Source organism: Amblyomma maculatum, chromosome 9 (assembly GCF_055883805.1).
Source record: "Amblyomma maculatum isolate TAMU_Amacu chromosome 9, ASM5588380v1, whole genome shotgun sequence".
In the NCBI taxonomy this organism is placed as follows: domain Eukaryota; kingdom Metazoa; phylum Arthropoda; class Arachnida; order Ixodida; family Ixodidae; genus Amblyomma; species Amblyomma maculatum.
In genome coordinates this window covers 19,006,641-19,022,437 of record NC_139352.1, presented here as the reverse complement: position 1 = coordinate 19,022,437, position 15,797 = coordinate 19,006,641, and the positions used below count along the sequence as shown (strand labels likewise).

Genomic DNA, 15,797 nt, shown 5'->3' with positions numbered 1-15,797 from the left:
CAGTGGCACTGACAGCACGCGATGCGATGAGGCAGCAATGTGTGCCTTAAGCGCCGACAATTTAGCAGTATGCACATTAAATGTGAATGGCTTTAGAGAGTAAGGTGAAACACACGAAAGTTGGACGCAAATAAACATGAACACCTTGAGAGAGAACGAGAAGCAGCTGACCAATTGGCCAAGCAGGTGGATGTGGCATGACAAAATTCAGAACCATTTTATTTTCGACATTAACTAAGTGTATAGTACAGCTTTATCGGCAAAATGAACACAAATATCACTAAGATAATAAATGATTAAGAGCAATGCCTTCACGTCAGGCGAAGTTTTTAAAGTTAAACTCAAAATACGCGCGTTATCAGTCCAGTGGCTCCCCTTGTGGGCTGCTCCCGAAGCTCAGGAAGCTTGTCTATGACCTGAAGCCTGACCGACGTCGACCTCGGTGTGTCTGGGCGGAAGCGCGGCCTCTCGAGGGGAGGAGAGCCTCTCCCTGAACCACTCTGCGAGGTCGCTGTACCCTTGCTCCCTGATGCCGTCGGGTTCTGTGAAGATATTGTGGTAGGAGCCCTCGTAGAGCTATGGAGAAAATGAGAAATTTGAAAAGCCGTTAGACGAACGAGAACTGAAAATCATCTCCCATCACCTTTTTACACCTCAGTCTGTTCATTCCGGCTGTTTTGAAAGAAGGTTACACTACCAATGAAACATTTCTTCTCCGCCGCTTTGCGTCACCGAGTCGAGTTGACTCGACGTGCTTTCACAATTTAGGCAAGCTTAACCTAACTATACCTTGAAATGAGCGCACTCATTCTGCACATGTCGCGAGGCCGGGCAGGTGACGGAATCAGGAAGGGTACAATTTTTTTTTCTTGAAATGACTGTGGAAGACTTATCAGTAAATATGGTGGAATCATTTTATAAGCAACCACGTTGGAAGGAATTTAGATGTAATCTTTCACAGATAGAAATTATCAATTTGAATTCATACAGCGAGTCATTTGAGCATTCCGCTATAGGCTAAGTGTAGATGTAGACTTTTTCAGCTAGCAGGCTTCCAGTTAGTCAGACCCTGTATCCCGCATGCATGGACATTGCCTCTTTGCATGGCTGCATGTTTTGTAACTCGCCGAAAAAGCAGTTTTGCAAATTGTTCAAACAATTTCAAGTTAGAAGACATCCTCGTTGTGTGAAATAAAACAGCAAGTAGTAGTTAAGCAGATTTCTACGTTTGTTCGAATAGTTCAAATGTGCTCATACAAAGCCAGTCGCTTTGTTAATTAAATACATTTCGTTCTCTCAAACTACGCTGCTTATGACAATACATTTCCAATCCGCACTTTAACATTTAGAGTTCATGTAGGGATTGCTGCTTCACGTAAACAAACGCCTAAAGTTGATTTTTGCTCGTTAGTAACGTGTAATAAACAGCTGACGACCGGAGTAAATTCTAGCAGGTGTTAAGCAGCGTATGAAATTGTATATACTATTTTGCCCGATCCATGGATATTTGAATCATGTTTAAACACTTTGTTGCACCTACTTTACCTTTGAGGCCAATTGACCTACTTAAACTGTAATGTCTATATTGCGCAACAGCTTTTCCCCCAATGAATCTGAACCTGAGAAGTCTAAACACGCCATTTTATTGGGCAGCGGAAAACACTCATCATCATCATCATCTTAATTTTCATTGTTAGATAAATGTACATGGTTATCAGTTTATGAGTGAAGATATTTTTATCCGAAAACCCAATATAATGATATTGAATAATAAATGCGGTTATGGTTTGTGAGGTTTAACGTCACAAAGCAACTCTGGCTATGAGAGGCCGTAGTGGAGGGCTCAGTCAATTTAAACCACCTGGGACTCTTTAACGTGCACTGACATGGCACAGGACATGAGCACCTTTCTTTTCGCCTTCATCGAAAAGTGGTCACCCCGCGACTGGAATTCGATCGCGCATTCTGAATGTTTGCTGCATATTAAGGCTGCCGTCGCGGAGCGCGGCCGCGATGGCAGCTCCGACCCACCAGCTGCTGCCTCTGACGTCTCACGGCTCCTCGCGCATGCGCAGCTCGGCCTACGCTGTGCCACGTGAAATGGCTCGACGACTAGCGTAGTGTTGCTTTCGCAACAAAAATCCAAAGCTTCCATAGATGGCGCCAATCACTCCAGCAGCGCATGAAGGCATACGCACACCGAGCAACGCGCCAGGCGGCGATGCGCTCAGGAGCGACTGACCGATTCGGCCAATTGACAGTTGCAGAAGCTGAGCCCTACTACCTTGCTTTCATTGGCAAGAACTGTCACAGGATAATAACTAAAATCCACAAAAAAAGAATGAGAAAGCAAATTCTCATGGCGGAAAGGTTGAACTGCAAAAGCCTCGCGAAAGCCCTCCCAGGTTACATAAATTCTATAGAAATTGTGTTTGTCAGTATTTTAACTGTTTGGTTATCGCAGGATATCAAGGATTCTTCCAATCGACGTCGACCAATGAACAACCGATATTTCGCGCATAACAAGTATGCACCTCCAAGTACCTTAATCATCTTCTCCTTGCTGGGGACCGCTTCGAAGAACCTTTTCACGGCGCCAACGTCGCATATCTTGTCGTCAGTGCCTACTTGAACGAATATCGGCACCTCGATCAGCTTTGCTTTGTCACGACATTCCTGCAAAAATTAACGTTTGGCGTGGCTCACTAAGCTTCAGTATACCAGACACTTCTTCAAGAGGTTTGACTGGGTTTAATTATCATTTTTTAGGAGACTAGAAGCTTTTTAGGTGGCTTTTGCAAAACACAGCCCTTGCAACAGCGGACAAAACTGACCCCCCCTTTCGCGTGTGAGCCTGTCGACCCCTGCTATAACGAGCCTGGCGGTCACAGTGGATGGAGCTCGTTTTTCAAATTCTGCTCGGTTCTCTATGGAGTTCTGTGTGACTGCTATTAAAGTGCATAATAGCACGGACAAAAGTAGCGTAAATTTATTAGACCACTGAGCCATGTTTGTACCACCGCGTGCGTTTCGGCAGCATTCACATTGCGTTGCGCTGCACATACAACCGAGCGCAAGGCCAGAATGCTTAATGCGTTTTCCGTAAAATCACATAGGCGGTCAAAAATGACTAACGCCCGCCTTACAGCTCAAATACCTCTACAGAGTAAGTGCTGTAACGCTATTTGTTCATATAGCTGTGATCCAAGCGACTAACAACGTTTCGCAGTACCGGTACTTAAGTTAGCTTAATATTGACGTATGCGCCAATGCGATGAAACAGCCAGATATAATTAGAGCGAGAATGCAGGCAATTTCGAAGACTTGTTAAAATAAACTTTGCATGTATCGCTGTTACGATAGCACTGCAGGCAAAATGTGGCCATTAAAATATAGAGGATCCGGAGATGAAAAGTAGACTGGCTCTATTAATACTACGAAGAAAGGGTACTTCGCGCCTTCGGAGTAATAACTCCGGCAATAATCTAATCTAGTGAAATTAACCGAAATATACTTGTGAAAGCATTCCCCATTAATACTATAACAAGATTATGCTTCAATTCCAAAGACAAAGCAGAAAAAAGAAACGTATAATGAGGCATGTAGGTACACAGTGTGGACTGGAATGCACGCGTGCAGTGTTGCCAGACAGAAAAAAAATATTTGCTATTGAGCTTACCGTTTGAGCGCGGAGCGACGCAGCGGCCCACCCTAGTGGTATGGAGCCGTGGTGTCGAAGCGGGTCATTGGTCATGTAGGCCACCACTTGGGGATCCCTAGAAATCAGTGCCACATCCAGGGCACCGACTGGCGCTGTAGGTGCCACCTTCGCCAAAAGCCTAGTCGCAATCTTCTGAAAGCGTACAGACGTAGAGATTCTAGAACAAGGTCACTGTGCTATGAATTGCCCGATCTGTTCACAGTGTCATTTGGAAAACAAAAATTAAGGGGAGAGGAGTCATGGGTAGAGGTACTCCGCGAAAAAAAATAGTCATTACTTGGATTGGTGGGCAGTAAATGTAAACTCTTTCGGTTCCGTGGAATTCAATGCAAATATTACTAGCCCCGCCTCTCCGCGTGCACCTAATTGGCCCCTTTCCCGCGTTGTCATCCGATAACGAGTGGCGAATAGCAGCAACCGATTGCCTCAGCCGCTACGTCATAACAGAACCACTGACGAACAGAACAGCAAAATCGTGCAAATATTTCGTCATATGCATGCTCCTTCGCCACTGCACCCCTGAAGATTTCATCACGAACAGAGAAACCGTATTCGCCACCGGAGTCATCCAAACAATCGCCCATTAAATCGAAAGAGCCATCGGACGACAACTGCACAGTGCAAACCATGCCACAGAATATTGGTGTGAGCTCAGTACAGGCACAAAGCGCTCATGCTTTATGCCTACGAGAAGCAAAGATATCTGATGCATCCTTACCTACGATGCCAAAAGACGTTGCAAAATACCCCTCAGAGGTCAACACTTGCGCATGGTCGACAGAGATGCTGCGACCATGCTAGACCCTATGCTACTAAATGTCCCCGACGTGTGCGAATACAAATTAAAGGCCTTAAGCACAACGACGGCAGGCGCGACAACTTCGAACGCAATGCGTAGTATAAACTAGCTGTCAGAGGAAGTTGGGCCTCCCATTCAATGTTTTAGACCAAGTGAACACTTCTTGCGCCGCTACTTTGCTGTACAAATCCATTCGTGGCCATTAGCGTTAGTACAGATTAGTAATTTATTTTAAACCTAAGAGCGTTAAGAGTCGCGTTCAGCCGTAAACAGAGAGTCAGTGTAAGTGGAGTCGTGACATGGTAAACCTTGGAAGTTTGAAGGAAGTGAATTTTCGCACTTAAAAGGAAATTAGGTTGGTCATGCGATAGACGCCACCAGTGACACGTGTCTCGATTCGTTCACACTACCCTTACGCCATCTGAGCCCGTCCGTCTCAGTCGGGAAAGGGAGGCGTACCAACCTGCACACCACGTGGTGTACAAAGTAAAGAAGCTATAACGCGCAGCCACCGTCACTAATCAGCGCCAATCGTTTTGCGCCAGTGGCTGACATTTAGACTTCTACGACCTCCAGGTACCCGTGTTGCTATACCAGCTTTTGAGTTCAGGTTCATCCCAGTTAGGATTTTATCTTCGAAGCCTGTGAGTGTTATCAACTGGTGGACTGCCGTGACGAATGCGCGACAATATAAAAGCGCCGCAACCATGCCCAGTCGTGCCATTTACTAACAGGTGTTTTTTTGCGACTGACATCACGACCAGATTAATATGTATGGCGATGAACTTTACGGACGCAGAAAAATGCGAAAAGATGAGCCTATTACTACACCCATGTTCTAATGAGGAATACTGAAAACACTGGTACATTCATTTAATGTGTGGAGTCATTGCTTAGCTTTCAATTCGCCGAGTCATGTTTATTTTGCTCAGTTATGCCTAGTCAGGTCCTGAGTTATTGTTGGCTTCAGTGATTATTCATGTTTAGTTAATTTTTCCCGAGCCATGCATACTACTAACGTCAAAAGTTATTGTCAGTTTTGATTTACTTTTACTCTCATCACGACACCAGTCTTCCCTACGTCCAGCTTACAAAACACAGTGCATACAGAGGCTACATAGAAACAATGACGACTGTCTCTGCCTTCATGCCACTTCCATTTTTTCGGGTTCAAATGGTTATAAAGCGCGGCCATATGGACAGGTCTGTTTCTGCGGTGGAACGGGAGCAAGCTTTCAATTTCCCAACGGCGAAATCAAATACACCCGACTGCGGTGTGCTCGTGTAGTCTGAATCTGCCTTCGCACGCCAAGTTGAACACCATTTAGTAGTGCGCGCATCAAATGACTGTTGCTTCAATGCCCCACTTCATTTGCATTGGCAACGTGACCCACCTTGTAGCTCGGCGCGATGTCCTTGTTAGGGGCAAGGAAAGGAGACATCATGGCGAGGCCGGCAAAGTCTGCAGGTCGTGTTTGGACTGCCATCGCGGCCAGCAAGCCACCCTGAATACAAAGTGCGCAGTCAAAGACGTTGAATAAGGAGTCTTCTTTGGCCTAATTGGTTTCTTGCTAGTAACGCAGACCACAGCTCAAAGGAACATGGACAAGGAAGAAAACAGGACCGGCGCTCGACAGCGCTTGTCTTATGTTGTGTCTTTGTTTCTCCTTATCCCCGTTCTACTGAGCTTCATGTTACTTTAGTACAATTTAGTACGACTGACCATTGAGTGGCCGAAGATATATACTGGTTTGTCTGAGAATTTCTGCCTCGTCGTGTCCACATGATGCAAAATGTCGGCCATGTACTTGTCGAAGGACTTGATGCTGGCGCGCACACCTTGGCTTCTTCCGTGACCAACTGCGGAGGCAACAACATCTTGTTACTGGCAGCAAAGGGGCTGGTTGAGTAATTCCCGACATTAATTTACAAAGAAGTGCTGTTTTTCGACTAAGCCCGACATGGTCGCAATAAGTTTAGCACATGGGAAGAAGAGGTCTCATTAGAGAAGTTCTTTTAGCAGCAAATTCGCGATTACTGCAAAATTCGCATGTAGACATTTTCTTATTTTGGTACACTTAGGGACTCGGGGTATTAATGAGGAGGGTGGTATGCTAGACAAAGGGGAAAAATAGCCACTATTATTGTTACAAATGTGCATATAAATGTGGCTCATAAAAATCAGTAGGTTAAAGCAATGCAATGAAACAAATTGACAGCATGAGCTGGAAAAACTGCACAAGCACAGCTGTGTAATGAAGCTGTACCGATAAACATCCAACTCATTCAGTTTTCTAGCCAGTGCAGTGATACGACCCCTTCTGGGGCTGTGTTGTCACCAGTTACTTTCTATATCCCCTTATATATTGCCTGCAAAACAGTCCGCGACTTGGTCGGTGCCTTAGGTTAGAAATAAATGGCAGCTACACTACGCCATTGCCTTACCCAAGTCTTGACTGAAGACGTAGCAACCTTGTCCGACAAAGATGCGGGCCAGGATGTCATAGAAAGGGACGTGACAGTGTTCCACGTAACCGTGGCACATGAATACGAGTGCTTTCCAGGAACTGCAACAGTGAAATGTGGATACTTTTAACAGTATTTGCACCCGATCACCGCGATCACCATCAGAAGACTATTTCACATATATAGCGGGGTCAGGTCGATGCAAGGCAAGGGTTTTGCCCATCCCGGCATGTTCAGCTCTGTGGCCTTTGAAGAGCGGGCCACAACTCCTTTTCCAAGCAGGGCATATCACTGGCCTAATATTGGAATGTGTGGGCAATGTACTGGTCCTATATTGGCTGGATGCTGCCAACACAGCCGCAATAGTGGGTCAGGGGTTCGTGCTTCGTGCGTTGAAGGACATGTCGCTACAATGCGATGCCAAAATAGCATTTGGGACCTTAGATGAGAAGCTTGTATAGCGCTACCACACGAAGCAAAAAGGCTTCAGACATATTTGGAGAAAGTTTCAAAACTATGTGTACTTGGCATGTACCACTGTCGTCGTTTAGGCACTTCAGTCAGAGCAAAGGGGCACTGTAGCGTCGGTGGGCTTTCAGTGATATGGATACGTGAGAAGAGCTTGCATACGCACATAAGCTTTCATAGCCTAGCTCTCCTCCGGCGGGCTTACTCAAATCGGTGTTATAACTGAAAGGAGTATTATGCAGTACCCTACGTAAGAATGTTTAACGCCGAGGGATGGCCCTATGTTCTTATCACATGCTAAAAAACTACAAAGCTGTTGGCCGGTAGGACATGAGATTACGAATTATGTCGAGCTGACTGCGTTGTAACTTGTGGGACTCCAAAATACGGGATAGTGTCTGTTGTCCTTTTGCGATTACAAAACTAGACGCAGAGCTGATGAAAATATCCTTACAAAACTACGCCGCCTAACCAATCACTTCACAAGAACAGTACGGCTAGTAGCGCGCCACGAGTCAGTGTTTCCGCTGATGTTCCACTTAAAGCGCGATGCTCATAGGAGATATTTAGCAGACTATGGCAGCCCGTGCTGCAGGCCAAGGCGCCAGCTTGTACAAATACACAAGCTGGACCGGTCTCATTTCTGAAAATTTATAGTTTTACCCGGCGACGACATTCGACTTGACCTCCAGGAGTATTCGCGTTCGCCTCACATTCGGCTTGACTTTGTTTTTAGTGATCTTTCGTTTTTTAACTCATGAGGACGCTGAATTTTTGATGCTGACTGATCCGGGGATGTCGGGATGGCCACTACTTACGTTGTAAGCGAAAATCACGAGCTTCAATCTGTCAGGTACCGGTCGGCAGGGCACATGGCTGGGCACTTAATGGTGGAAGGGTTGTGCCACGTCAGGAGATTACATGATTTGATAATATAAACATGCGACATATTAACTAAGGATTGTTTGTTTAGCGATTACCGCTATGCATGTACACGTGCGAGAATCCGCCACGACAGCTAATAATGTCGCGGCATACACTTAAAAACGGAGCTTCAGCGTCTCAGCAATATTTTTGTGCGCAGTGAATGGAGAGGGATTGCTCCGACATATGCGTGTGACAGTAAACGCTGCCGCGTCTACAACTCAAGGGTGAAAGTTGCTTTGAGATTTGGAGCAAGCGTGATATGATGAAGTAAGATCAGTTACACACAGCCGTCAGCGTAATGAGTGGCTTGGGACTAAAGCATGCCATGTAGTGGTGGTTTGTCGTATTCACCAGACCTCAGTTGCTCGCAGTGTTAACAATAGTTCTGGTACACTTCGTCTACGAGAGCTTGCAGTTCGGAGGCCTAGTCGAAGCAGTCTGGCTTGGGAAAACTGCAAGGCATAGAAATTCAGCCCAGCTTGCTCGGTTTGGGTTGGTGCATGGATTTAACGCTCCAAATAGACTTGTAATAAGGGAGTAATTACTTAGTCATCCGCACAAGTGCAGCCATAAGGCTACAAAGGAAAGGTTTCCCGGCCGGGAAGAATTTTTATTTAACTACGAAGCTTCGGTTGGTCGTTTTGTGGGGTTTAACGTCCCAAAGCTACCCAGGCTATAAGACGCCGTAGTGGAGGACTCCGGAAATTTCGACCACCTGGGTTGAGCAAATCTACTTAACCTTAAGAGATTCCCCTGAATATTCGACCCAAATAGACTCAAGCTGTGAGGATTTGTACCGATAAAAGGTTAAACGCTGGCTGCCTTTACGTTCAACAATCAGTCGAGTTATTTTCGCCAGTGACGCGATATATCACAATGCTCAAGTTATCTTAGCCGATAGCAGAAAAATACACGTTGAAAATAACGGGGACTGCAGCGAAGGAGAGCACAGGGAAGACAAGCACGGGCATGTTAACGGTAATAGAGATTATCATGCCAATTGAAGCTTTGCCTCCTTAAATATAGATACCTTTGACAGTTAATGAAGGAAGTGGCGGCAACAAGAACAAATGGCTGTGAACGCCAGAACTAAAATTTACTGAGCCAAACAATAAGCAATAACTAGTGAGCCGCTCTTGGCTATGACGCGAATGGCAGTGTTCAAAGTGACCGATAGTCGCCTGCAGCTTCCAGTGCCCATCTAGTCTACAAAGACTTCTGTGAAACGCCCCCTCTCCTTGCTTTTCCCAAACTGCACCCGTCATGTCTAAAAATCATTTCAGTAGCTCACCTCGGAGAAATATGCGGTATCCACGCTTTGGTGACGATCATATGGCCTTCGGAGTTGGTAAAGTTGTCGTCTTCGATCTCGAAGCAATCGCGGGAAGCAACATCGCGGGGTGCGTCCGGCCAGCTCATCTTCTTCGGTCCTGCTCGGAAAACTGCGGTGCTCAAACTGCGCAGCAACTGCACCACGATAGGCCTGTAAACTGCTGTCCGGAACCACATGAGTAGCGGTGAAGGCGTGGAAACTTCGGTGAAATACTGATATCAGGAGCGTCGATGGGGCTGATAATACTACCACTACCGCGCCTCTCGCCGTAGCCAGACTAGCTGACGCACGTCACGTCCTGCTCCGCCAACACGCGATAGCTAATGTCTGTAACTGTTGGCATGTGGCGTAGCTTAGCGCTAAAAAGTTTTCCCCCTTTTTTATTTTTTTATGTAATATCTATTTCTTCGGCCAGGATAAATCGTGTGTGACCACCCGCTGTAAAGGGCCGACCATCATCATCATCGTTGTCAGTTACTGGAACTGCCTTGACTAACCTAGCATGGATCCTCTGCATTTTTCCTTTTCAGACGAAACAAATGTTTTGCAGTCAAATCGCCAGCCACATAGTTCAAGGTCATTTGCCGTGAAGACGGGGCTCGATTGTGGTGTAGAATCAAGTGCCAGTGACATCAGCTAACACAGTGGAAGGTTTTAAGGCGACAGCCTTCGCGTCTGCGAGATGTCCTCTAGATTCCGCGAGATGTGTCAGCGAGACTTCGCAATAGCTTCTGACGTCAACGTAATTTTCCCGGTAAGGACGTCGTAATAGTTTCTGACCACGAAGCCGAAGAAAAAAAAAATCACGAAATTATAGCAAGTACACAAAAATGCAAGATGAAGGAAGTAGAGAAAAGGTAGGCAGAAGAGGATAAAAAGAGTATGTACCATTTGTACCGTGGGAGAAGCAGAAGTAGCTCTTCATAATCCTTCAATTTTTTGTAAGGTCCACCCGTTACAAAGAGAAAGCTATATATCGAAATCCAATTGAAACTGAAGCGCCAGAGAAAGGTTAGCGGAAAATTACAAAGAAAAGGGAAAGTAATTCTGCTCTAGGCCTCAGGTCATTCTTATGAATAAATAATTGTGAATGAATAAATTATTAATGCTCATTTCTGATTTATAACGATTTAAGATATCATTTATAATTATAGACTTTATGAATGTTAAATCTGCTACAAAATATGTTGGAAGCAGTAATGCTTTTATAAAATAAGATTTGTTTGCGTTCACTAAAATCAGCGGGCAGCAGCTCTATCCCGAATTATTTCAGCCACTCGCGTCTGCATCCACACTGTTCCCGAGTTTTCTTACATCGGTGGTAATAGTTTTCAATCAATCAATCAATGAATCAATCAATCAATCAATCAAACAATCAATCAATCAATCAATCCACCTTTGGCAGCTTTAGCTAGACGTTTCCTCACAGACATTTAGCGCTGTCGAGTGCAACGATATTCGTAGTTTGATGATCGACGAGCACTCCGGGCCACTCGTTACGCGGGATCTTGAGTTTAGGCTTGTACGTGATGCTACTACTAGAAGACTCATATGAAAAATAAAGCGCCTCTGCTCCAATTAGCTGATATTAACCGCAGTCTTGTCACCACCTTGAGCTTGCAGCTACTAGTGCGTTTAGTTTATTTTTCCTTGTAGGGATCTTTCCGGCTGAACACCTTTAAATATTTAAGGCATGAGTATAAGGGTAGTAACTTTTCGCATGTACTTAAGAATGGCTTCTGGCATTCATTTACAGAGTCATTGGCCCCACCACTGCTTAATTATTAGCCTGAATTCATTCATCTGAATTTCAGCAGTGAAGAGAAACGCTTTAGGCTACACTGGTACCGAAATGATGCCCGCATGCGAAACGAGGTTTACCAGCGCAGGCTTGTATTCTCCATAGAATTTGGGTTTCTGAAATCAAAACAGCTACATGACCCCATTCTTATCAAGTCCGCGGTCAACAATTACATCAGAGAACATTTCGAATACCGCTTCTGCGGAGCCGGCTCCGAGACGTCCTGATTCAACTCTTCGTCATTTGTTTGCGTAGAGCCATCTTGAGATGGGGATGGTGTGGCGGGATCTACCTCCGTCGCTGTTTCCTCTAGGGTTGCAGCGGCCATCGCTTGTGGTATGTCATCGTTGCGTACGCTGGCTGTGCACAAACCCGGCAGTGACTTCGACAGCATTTCACCCATGACGGGTGTATTAATTTCTCTCGCTTCTTCATTCGGTTTCTCTGCCTGTCTATATTTTGAAGTCTCTGTTAACCGCGCCATCTCAGTGGATGCTAGAGAAGGGCTTCTATCAACACCAGGCTTTGCAGTCTTGTTTTGGCCTTTCACTCGGTTCCTTTTTATCAACCGTGGTCGCGGTCGCTCGGATTTAGGTTTGTACGTTATGCTACTGCCAGAAGACTCACTTGAGGAATAACGATGCTTCTTCTTTCGTTGTTTCCTCTCAAAGTTGCTACGAGACAAGGAACTTTCGGAGCGTGAACGTCGTTTGAACTTTCGCCTATCATCTTCACTGCTACTAGTCGATGGTGCCCTCGACCGGCGATGACGTTTAGAGCTGTACTTCTTCGATTCGCTGCTGCTGGACCGGTGATGACGGCTTCTGGCTTTGTGCTTGCGCCCATCTCGGCTACTCTCAGAAAGGCTTCTGGGTCGGCAGCGACTTATGGTGCTCTGGCTTACTTCGGTCGTGTCACTAATTATCGAATTGGCTGAAGGAGACCGGTAGGAACTATACTCACTCCGGTGACCATGGCGTGATAAGAAGCTGCTAGAAGAGTGACGTCTACTAATGGAACTAGCGGAGCTGTCACTGTCATACCACGAGGCACTACTCCGTCGGTGCCTCCCTCGGTGCGTGTGGGCATCACTGCTGCTGTTAGAAGCAGGGACTCTAGGCTGCCCCTTGCGGCGAACAGCCTTAGTTGACTTGACTCGAACATTGGATGGACCACTCTCGTCAGTGGCAGGCAGGTCATTATCGCTGGTCACGGCGTGGGAGGTAGTATTTATGGCCTGTTTTCGTTCCCCTGACTTCACCGCTGGCCTTGTATTGGCCTTTTTGTCCTGCTGTCCTGTCTTCGTAGTAGCCTTCGCTGCAGCTGCCTTAACTTGTAAGGTTCTCCGCGTCTTCGGAGGAGGAACTTCGTCCATGTCTGAACTGGGATTCTCCGTCTTCCTCGTTCGCTTGGGCGTCGTGTGCTTCGCTGTGCCTTTTCTTGCAGCCGACCGGCGCTTGGACGCACCATGGGAGGGCCAGGATACTTCACTTGACATGGCTTGGCAGGCGATTAGCTTTAGCCAATGGTCCAATGCTGCTGGCTCACCACTTGGTCACCTACAGGCCAGCCGCTGAAGCACCGGAGGACAGAAAGGACGAATTCAGCTCCAGGTTGAAGCTCCAGCACCAGCAGTGCCTGAGCATCGCTCAAGAGTTCGCTTGTACGCGCAGTCCAGAGCACAGTGCTTCCCTAGTGTCCGCCATCATCAGTAGAATGACTAATTTTGAAGTGAACCAGCTGACATAAACAAGGGACCGACCTCGCCAGCGGTAGGCCTGGACGGCATTGCCGCCATTGCACAAGTAAAGATCTTCTGCATGCAGCACGCGATCTCTGCTGACTTCTTTGTCCAGTGTTAGCAGGTAATGAAAGGGAATAAAGAAGGGTGCTGACTCCGATGGCCGTTTTCTAGAGCAAAACGGAAATGTTTTTTTTTTTTAGAAAATACTAATAGTGTGACGGGAATATCCAATGTAGTCTTTTTTTTTTCATTAGCGCCTTTGTCAAAACAAGGAAGCAGAATGCTTCACGTGCTCCCCTTGTGGCTTCTTCTGTGAGAAATATTACGTTTGTTATTTTACTTTAAAAAGGTCTTATGTCGTTCTTCTTCAAAATATTTTTCAAAATTCCCTCTTGACGCTATTAGTTTTGTTGTAATTGCCTGTGGAAATTTCTATGTATGTGCCACTAAATCTTGGCCTATCCCCCCATGTGGCTGTGTGCCATGCTTCAAGATGCCGAAAAGAAGAAGAATGCGAGAAGCCCTGGAAATTGAACCTGTTAATTTTCGCTTGCGCTGTATGGCGCTGCCTATTCAATAGAGTGCTAGAACAGAATGCGCGACTTGCGAAACTGCCGCTATGCCCGGTTGGGTAGTAATGCTAAAATTCATAAAATCATCTATTTCAGTAAAATTGAGTTAGGACATTTGGAGTGCCTTAACTAACTCTCACTTGGACATTGATTAGAGCATGGCGTGCCATTTCTGCTACATCCGGTTCCCTCCTGCAGAGTGAATAATCTACCGGTGGAGGCTGCATCATCACTGCAGTCGCCGATACCGCGCAGGCGCAGAGGATGCCACGCCATCCATGCATTTTCAGATGCTTACATACTAGACGTTTCAAGTCGTGTTTCATTTTCCCGTCATCCATTAAACCTGATGACTAAATTTACAGAATCGTATGGGCTATATGCAAGGAATGGTTTTGGTATGGCTTGAGAAAGTGTTTCACGGAGTCGTCTTTTCTCGGCTTTCTGGTCCTACTAATGACGAAGTTTCCCAAACAGCGAGAAATGAACTTTTCTCACGGGGCGATCATGTGATCAAATCCCCAAGTGATCACAGACACTAATCACAACTGAAAATATCACGTTTAGGAAAGGGATCTTTCTCTATTGCAGCGCTGTAAAAACACACAATTGCATGTTTGTTTTTGTGAGATCACGAGCTGTATTGTGCAAATGCAAAAGAAACTACGCATGAACAAATGTTAAGTAACGTATGTCCGCATACGATTGAACCAGACACAACTTCTGCTCGTTGCAACCCCGGTGCAATTTTATTCCTCCTCATTGACCATGAGTGATTAATCTCACGAAGAATCCTTTGAATTACTTTGCTGCTGGACTGATGCATTTGCTTCTTCCGCGTAAAAAGCCATTACCATAAGAGACACCAGCAGCAGTGTTTCCACAGCAACAAGCAGCGCAAGTTGAAGGTCCACTTTATCTTCGGGTGCCTGAGGAGGAGGTGCGCCCTCTGGTGGTACGTCTTCGGGAGACTCATTCTTTGGAGAGTCATGCTGAGCGTCCTTTTGCCCGGAGTCAGAGCTGGAGCCAGAGTTGGAGTTAGAATCAGTGCCTACTAGAAGCTCATTTTTTTTATGTGTGCGCTCCTTGGTCTCCTGACTAGAATTAGAGCTGGCGGCCGTGTCTTGGAGCGGGACGGGGCTAGCGCCCGTACTTGGAGGCGGTATAACAGAGCCGAGGTCTAGAGGGACCTTGTTGACGACTCTAAGAAGGTTGGCTATCGCTTGATTATGGAGACCAAGTAGCATACTTTTTCTTGGCCCAGTTACACTGGCCAGCGACCCCAGAGTTAAAAATGATTGTCCTGGGTGTCGACGTGCAGCGAGTCCCGACGGTCCCGCCTGGTCGTTGACTGTGGCGTCGTCGTCGCAAGGTTCTTTTAGGAGGACACACGTTCCATTTTCGCCTTCTCTGGCATTAGCTTCTAGGCTATTTGTAGTTGCGGTCCTATCGGTAGTTCCGAGGTTGCCATTTTTGCGCTCATTCCTGACAGACGTTTTTGCGGCCTGCTTTGAGGGCTCGAACAGTCTCATTGTTGCTTCACTCTGATGGTCAGCTGCTTTGTCGTTACGAATTGAGCTACTGTCTAGAGCTTTGTCCTGACTGCGAGGTACACTCTTTCTTTCTCCCCGAGCAACATCTGTGCTACTTGTGCGCCTACCGGTGGGCGAAGCTCTCTGTTGTTTCCGAGGCCTCTTAGAGCTTAGGTTACCTTGGATGTTGCTCTTCGAAGAGGTGGCGCTGATCTCATGATTACTTCTTTTGTTGACTTTGTTCCCACTCGATATAACTGAAACTTTGCCTTTTGCCTGATCCTTTACGGATTTTCCCTCCTCTGTATCAGTGCTGCTAGATGATGGGCTGCGTCGTGTCTTGGCTGTGGGCTTAAACCTAGGACCAGTCAGAGAGCTGCTGCTTGACGAGCTCCGTGACCGAGAGTGATGCTCCGTCTTGCGGCGATGCTTTG

At 46.3% G+C, this 15,797-nt stretch overlaps 1 protein-coding gene across 2 annotated transcripts; it reads right to left on the bottom strand.

Moving 5' to 3' along the window:
* Positions 1 to 183: 183 nt before the first annotated feature.
* On the bottom strand, positions 184 to 10,030 carry LOC146178500 (monoglyceride lipase-like). 2 transcript variants are annotated; one of them, XM_084578312.1, is made up of 7 exons: positions 9,673 to 10,030; positions 6,966 to 7,087; positions 6,244 to 6,380; positions 5,915 to 6,025; positions 3,680 to 3,850; positions 2,545 to 2,676; positions 184 to 576 (listed from the first exon to the last, which is right to left on the bottom strand). In XM_084578312.1, exons 1-7 carry the CDS (start codon positions 9,888 to 9,890, stop codon positions 397 to 399), a joined length of 1,071 nt encoding a protein of 356 aa, XP_084434438.1. In that variant the 5' UTR covers positions 9,891 to 10,030; the 3' UTR covers positions 184 to 396. The 2 variants fall into 2 exon arrangements, with proteins under 2 accessions (XP_084434438.1, XP_084434437.1); XM_084578311.1 differs by having other exon boundaries at positions 3,680 to 3,853; positions 9,673 to 10,027.
* Between the last annotated feature and the right edge of the window lie 5,767 nt (positions 10,031 to 15,797).

What these genes read in the sequence shown, in the direction of transcription:
- LOC146178500 (XM_084578311.1), bottom strand. Translation starts at nt 9,890, where the DNA reads ATGTGGTTCCGGACAGCAGTTTACAGGCCTATCGTGGTGCAGTTGCTG. An exon ending in CGTCTTCAGTCAAGACTTGG is followed by an intron (nt 6,381 to 6,965) that starts GTAAGGCAATGG and finishes TTGCCTCCGCAG; the next exon opens with TTGGTCACGGAAGAAGCCAA. An exon ending in ATATCTTCGGCCACTCAATG is followed by an intron (nt 6,026 to 6,243) that starts GTCAGTCGTACT and finishes CTTTGTATTCAG; the next exon opens with GGTGGCTTGCTGGCCGCGAT.